General features: G+C 42.6%; 1 protein-coding gene across 3 annotated transcripts in view; it reads left to right on the top strand.

The window, feature by feature from the left end:
- gpc3 (glypican 3) overlaps nucleotides 1-6692 on the top strand; it is a 262295-nt gene that overhangs the window by 250885 nt on the left and 4718 nt on the right. The window contains exon 9 of one of the 3 annotated variants that reach the window (XM_054738126.2): nucleotides 4328-4454. The exons of 1 other annotated variant lie outside the window; for it this stretch is intronic. Coding sequence is in view for 1 of the 2 variants with exons in the window: in XM_015950414.3 (XP_015805900.3) it covers nucleotides 4328-4503 (176 nt within the window). In the remaining variant the exon portion in view is untranslated. Of the gene's footprint in view, nucleotides 1-4327 lie in introns of all 3 variants that reach the window. One more of the 3 variants, XM_015950414.3, reaches the window with a different exon arrangement.

Consider the following 6692-nt stretch of genomic DNA (forward strand, 5'->3'; position numbering starts at 1 on the left):
AGCGTGACGCGTCAACCCGGTCTCACAGTAAGACCGGGTTGGACCTGTTCAGGTTTATGCAGACAATCTTTCCATTTAGAATTGGCATACAGATGTAAAATTAATGCAGTAAAATATTAAGCATTTTATTTAAATATCCATTCATTATTTTACAAGCACAGAGAGCCGCATCAGATGGATGGAAGAGCCGCATGCGGCTCCAGAGCCGCCGACCCCTGTGCTAGCCAACTTTATTGTCCCCAGCAATTTTTAAACCCCGCTCAAGTGTATGGTTATTGTCCCCAGCAATTCTGAAAACAAACTGACGCCCTTGCTGGACTCTAAAACTTTTTTCACCCCTCAAATATTAGCTAATTTGCTGCAGGACAGGAGTCCAAAGTCGAGATATGTGTCTGCTTTTAGGAGCTAGTGAGTACAACTATTTCACATGCGGCATTTTCACCCACGCCATCTTTAATGCTAACTGCAAGAGTTAATCTTTAAATGGATAGCAGCACCGTGCTGAACATCGTCATATATACTGGACAATTCATTTCCATAGACTCCAATAACACATTTTTGAGGCTAAATGGGAGGTGGCCACCACCGCCATTTTGACCGTGTCACAGGTTCCGTCAAGCCCAGACAATTCCACAAAAGGGAAGAGAGGTGGAGCTGAGGGTGGGGCTGTAAGGCTGGGATCAAATGACGACACCCGGTCGAACTAGCTACAAGCTAACCTGAAGCTAACCCAAAGCTAACGCGGAGGTGGGAGCTAAGCTAACGGAGGTAGCAACCTAGCTACAACTGGAGTTAACTGTGCACCACACCAGAGCTTCTGAGTCAGAGATACGCCGGGCTGACCGCTGGGTAAAACCGGGTGGAACACAGAGGTCTCCCGAAAGCTGCTGAAAGCCGTCAGCCCGCGCAGCAGACAGAAGCCGCAATCAGACAGAGATGCGCCGAGCTGCGCCGAGCTGCGGGGAGGGGAGAACCACAAGCCGGTGTTGTGCCAAAGTAGTTACCCTCGTCAAAAATTGTTTCCCCTCGGTTTACACTTTGTTTTTGTTGGCGTTGCTATCACGAAATAGTTTATTTGCAAAATAAGTCACAGTATAACTAATAACTACAGAAACTTTGGAGAACATTAAACGTTAAATTAAGAAGTCTAAAAAAAGAAAATGTTCTCCAAAGTTTCTGTAGTTATTAGTTATACTGTGACTTATTTTGCAAATAAACTATTTCGTGATAGCAACGCCAATGTGCATTATTGATTGGGGGGGGGGGGGGGGGGGGGGCACACATTTTGGCAGCCGAGGCCACACAGCCTGATAAAATCTGTATCCCTCCTTAATTTTTGCTGTGAAGAAACCCTCTGCAACGTTACTGTAGTTATTGGTTATACTGTGATTGATTTTGCAAATAAACTATTTCGTGATAGCAACGCCAACAAAAACAAAGTGTAAACCGAGTGTAAATTCACCGGAGAGCGACGTGTTTCCATGATCACGTCTGGTTATACAGTATTATAGTATCGCTCCCATGAATGGGGGAAACAATTTTTGACGGGGGTATCTACTTTGGCACAACACCGGCAGCCCGCGCAGCAGACAGAAGCCGCGATCAGACAGAGATGCGCCGAGCTGCGGGGAGGGGAGAAGAGCTCCACAAGCCGATAGTGGGAACCCAGCTCCACCAACATGTTATATTTCAACCCATTTTCTAAAGTGCAGCATTGTGTTAAATGCACTGGGTTTTACCCTATTACATTTAAATTTCATGGTTAAACAGTACATGTTAAAATCTAAGCTCAGCTCAGCAGTGACCTAAAATACATAAATATAATTTTACTTACCGAAATAAATGAAGTGGAGACTCCTTGGATGCTCTTTTAGTGCAATTAATGCCACAGCAAGTCATTTTGTCCAACAATTGCACAAAAAATATCCAAACAAGAATACACAAACACAGAGACTCAAAATCCCGGAACAGTTTCCAGGCCATACCGAGGCTCTACTGAGGCCTTTCCACGGAGCTAGCTCTGTGGTCACGTGGGTCTGATGCTCATTAATTATACAGAATTTTAGGCTTTTAATACACTTAAACAGAAGAGTGAGAAAAACATTCACCCCCCTCAGAGTTGTCATGAGTGTAAACTAGATCATTTAAACCAAAAACATGTTTTGGTACCAGGCTGTAAACATGTTTATTTCTGCTGTGAAATTGGTATTTTTAACATGGGGTCAATGAGGATTTGCTCGTTTCTGACACCAGCCCCTAGTGGATGAGGGTGGAACTGCAATTTTTGGTATTTCCTGTTTGGCCTCAATTTTTGAGCCGCATTGTGGGGGCTTGGTGCTGACATGTGCCGTGCGTCTGTATGCATCACTCCATCGATTCTTCATTTTAAATGTATAAATACTTTGTTTTCAAATAGTTAAAGCCTTGCGTACATTTCGTTCATAGTTACCTTTAAAATATATTAAAACGAATCAACTTTGGCGAAGAGCTTAGTTATTGTCACTTTTATTGGTAAAAGTGAAACGCACCCACTAAAGCTAAAGCTAACTAAATAACAGTCTCCATATAGCTAAAGACCAATGACAAAAACATATTTTTCCAGAAAGGTTGATTTATTTTACCTGTAAGCATGTATTAGCATGCTACTAGCATCAGTGTTGGTGTAATATCAAGATGCAGAGCGCTAGCTTGACTGCCGCACATGCTAGGCTAAATACCGAAGTTCAGCATCTCTGAGCTAAATAACCAATTCTGGTTTTTCGCCTAATGAGAGGATCTGAATCAGACATATTAAACGGTTTTCAAAGAGACGTCAACCTGAACCATAATGTTGTGTTTAATTAGATTTTCATCCCAGTGATTTCTGTGCAAACAATCCAAACGGAGCATTAAGGACTGCAGTGTGAGTGTAGCCCAAGTCTCCCTCTGGGTGAAGACAATTAGCAACAGAACGTTCAAACTGCGTTTGTGTCCTTTTTTATCACCACATGGCTCTCGACTGCCTCTGTAATCATTCCAAACATGAATGGAAACATCCATCCGTGTTCTGGTAGAGTTTGGTTTCAGGGATCAGGTGCTTCTAAAAAAATGATGTAAATTAGCATATGACCCCCCCACCCCCACCCCCCCACCCCACCCCCCACCTGCTGACACTGGAGGAACACTTATAAATGACCTAAGGCTCTCTGATGCTGCCACGGCGTTGCGGCAAATTGACAGCATTGTTTTGTGAAAACAAGCAATGTCAAGCAACCTCGCCTCGGAAACAGTAAAAGACCTATTATGTATTTATATTGAAATGTTATGGGTGGGACGTAAACCGTGCGCGTAATTAAAAGGCGGCCTCCGGTCAGCCACAGCCGCAGTCATGTGAGGTAAGTCTGTTCCATGTACCCGTTTTTTTGACCAAGAAAGGACAGTATCCTCCCTTGGCGCCTTGACATTGAAAAACACTCCAGCTCTAATCTAAACTCCTCCTGGATATCCAAGCTCTTCACCTCTTAGCAGCCAATCAGGAGATGAGTAGGCGTGGCCAGCAACAGCTTGTTTTCTTAAAGTGACACAAACCTGAAATGACTCATTCTGGAAGGTACTGAAACTATCAAAAAATTAAACAGAAATAGCTTTATGTGAGAGGGATTTTGTGCAAAGAACTTTGTTTAACCACAGAACAGTAATAAGTGGTTATAAATAGGTGAAATGGGTCCCCTTTAAGCTAGATTGGCTCTAGTTTGTCTGATTGCTATCCTCACAGATAGACCAATAAAGCTGGACACATTTTATAGCCTTGAGGTTTTTTCTTAATTATTTCAGCCTCTAAAGAAAAGTCAGAAGTTAGAGCCTAGTTAAGAGTACCCTGACACAAATGTTGTAACTTTAATTCAAAGTTATGTGATTTACCAACAGAAAATCTCTGTTTGTCATGTTTCAGCAGATGGCACACATCAGTCAGTGATTCTGTTGGTACCATATTCTGAGACATGACTTCATGCAGCCTCTGTGTTTTTTATTTTTATTTTCTGTTTTCAGTAAATGACCGTGTAAATCCACATCTCAACACTCACACTGAGTAGAAAATATGTGTGTGTGGTTCAGCATGTGTCTACAACAAAAAACATGCCACATCTGGTTATATGAGACGCTCTGGTTTCTCCCGATGTAACGTTGTTTTTACAGCTGTTTAAGACATCATACAACAGCACCACAGACATGTGTTTTTCTGCTTTTTTCTGTGTTTATTTTAATCGCCTTCCTCCTTTTCCCTGCTTCTCTCACATTTGTCATCCCCCACCTTAACTTCCACCCATCTCCGCCGTCTCCCTCTCAGATCTTTCTGACAACCTGGCAATGGAGGACTTCACCTTCCAGGAGCAGCTTCTGACCCCTCGGCTGGCCACGGCCGGGGTGGGAGGTGTAGCCTCACCTGCAGCTCCGCTGTGGACAGGCTGCTTGGCTCCAGTTCTGCCTACGACGTTCGCTCTGTTCCAGCTTTGGCACCACTGACCCGTGTACTTCCCAAACCCAAACTCCGTGCTGTGCAGAGCAATGAACATTTTTTTGGACTCCTTGATCCTAATTTTAAATTTCTGTAGCCCGTCAAAAGAACCACGAACGAAAAACGTAACATTTCCCTTCATCGGTCTCTTACTAGAACTTGATTTTATTTATTCAAAATCAGCAGATGTTCTAAAAACCTGTGAAAGCACACTCGGTAAAACACCGGTCTGTGTCCACCGTGCTCATTTGACCACTTTTGTCTGTACAGCAGTAAAACACTGGAGCCCCAGACCTTTAGTTTATTGAAGAACATGTAAATACATGTGTAAATCACACCAGACCTCTTTTTAAAGTGATCCCACTCTGTCTTTTCTGACTTATTGCCCTGAAAGAACAAGCTGGAAGACTGCTGCCATTCCCCTTTCATGACTGAGAGATTTCTCGCCAGCGTTGGACCTTTAAAATAATGGGAATCTCCTAATAAAGATGCACTGTTCCTTTAATCTCCCTTTCAACTACTCCTCTCCTCTGGATAGTCCATTAAAAATAACAAATGGCATAACTGGAGAAAAAAAAAAAGCTTTAAATGGTTCCTAAATTGGAGGTTTTTAATTGTAAATGGGACTTGATCAGTTGCCATGACAACGCCATGTTGTTGGAGGTGCGAACTCACTGATCGCATTCAATAGATGTGAAATTTAACAAACCACTGCAATGTAATCATACTACGTATCTACCCTTCAGCTTATAGTTTAGACTGTTTTGCAACGATTTTGAGAATATGTTAAAAAAAATGTCAACTTTGACCTGAAAGTGAAATGAATTTTTCAAAATGTCACACATACCACGGACTGGCATTTTATTCTCCCTCTTTTTACTTTCTTTGAAGGCGTACTATGCAACATTTTCATATTTTAAAATAATTTTCTTGAGCCAGTATGTGCTAAAATGACACATTAAAAGGTATTGACCCCCCACTGCCCTCTGTGGCCAGATTACACACTTGCAACTTCAGAGTGCCGGTCCAGTCCCCGTGGGACTTAATAAAGTGGAGCTGACATGCCTGGCGCTGCAGCCTGCTTCCAACACGTTTTCTGCATGTTTTTGATCACAAGCACAGCTGATTTGTTTGATTTAGTGATGAACCGCTCTTGTAGACACTAATGAAGGCTTGGGAGATGTTTCAGCTGTTAGATTAAGGTGTTAAAAAGATGAACGCATATCGAGGAGATAAGTTTAGATTTTGCTTTCACTAATGGACACTAGGGGGTGCTAAAAACAAGCCAAAAACTGCCTAGTATCCCTTTAATGTAGAAAGTACTACAACTAGTGCATTTTTTAATTCTTTTTTAGTGTGTCTGCTTCGTCTCGTCAAGCTCCCAGTGAGTCACGACAGACGGCTGCTCACACTGATCCACCTTCTGTTGGAGGTTTCTTCCTGTTAAAAGGGAGTTTTCCTCTCCACTATCACCGCATGCTTGCTTAGTCTGAGGATTGCTGTAAAGTCTCTGACACTAGTCGGTGGCTTGATGTAATCTGCTGGGTTTCCTTACGTAGGAAACTTTAACTAATGATCTGAACATTACCCTTCCACGGTCTTTATGGGTGACCCCACGAGAACAGTTGGCCATTGAGCAGGGTTGATGGTTCATCCCTTGAGGTCAGGGGGGAGGTGGTGCTCACTCCTCACCCCTGCCACATGGACCCGAGGGATAAACCATCAACCCTGCTCAATGGTCAACTTTCCTCGCTGGGTCACCCATTAGGACAGTGGGAGGGTTAATGTACTGATAAGTAAGTTGCAATGCTCTTTTGTGAAGTGCCTTGAGACGACTCTTGTGATTTGGCGATTTATAAATAGATTTAATTCAGCAGAATTAAATTATTGTCGTGCAGGACATGAAATAATCCTCATCAGAGTATTTTTTCACTCCTTTCTTGAACAAATACTTTTCTTTCTTTTTTTTGGGGGGGGGGGGGGGGGGGTTAGCACCTCCAACAATATGGCTAGTACTTTCAAAAGGCATCATAAGTGTAATCTGATCTTTTGAGTGTGTGGACCTGCTATTTTTCTGCTTTTGAAACACTGGATACTTTTCTGTCATTTAGAGGTTGTGCTTATTTTTATTCAGACCTCCATTAAGCTTTGACAGTGTTGAAAACCTAAAAGGAAATTAAAACAATCTGTACTGGTT

This window comes from Nothobranchius furzeri, chromosome 1 (genome assembly GCF_043380555.1).
Source record: "Nothobranchius furzeri strain GRZ-AD chromosome 1, NfurGRZ-RIMD1, whole genome shotgun sequence".
Classification (NCBI taxonomy): domain Eukaryota; kingdom Metazoa; phylum Chordata; class Actinopteri; order Cyprinodontiformes; family Nothobranchiidae; genus Nothobranchius; species Nothobranchius furzeri.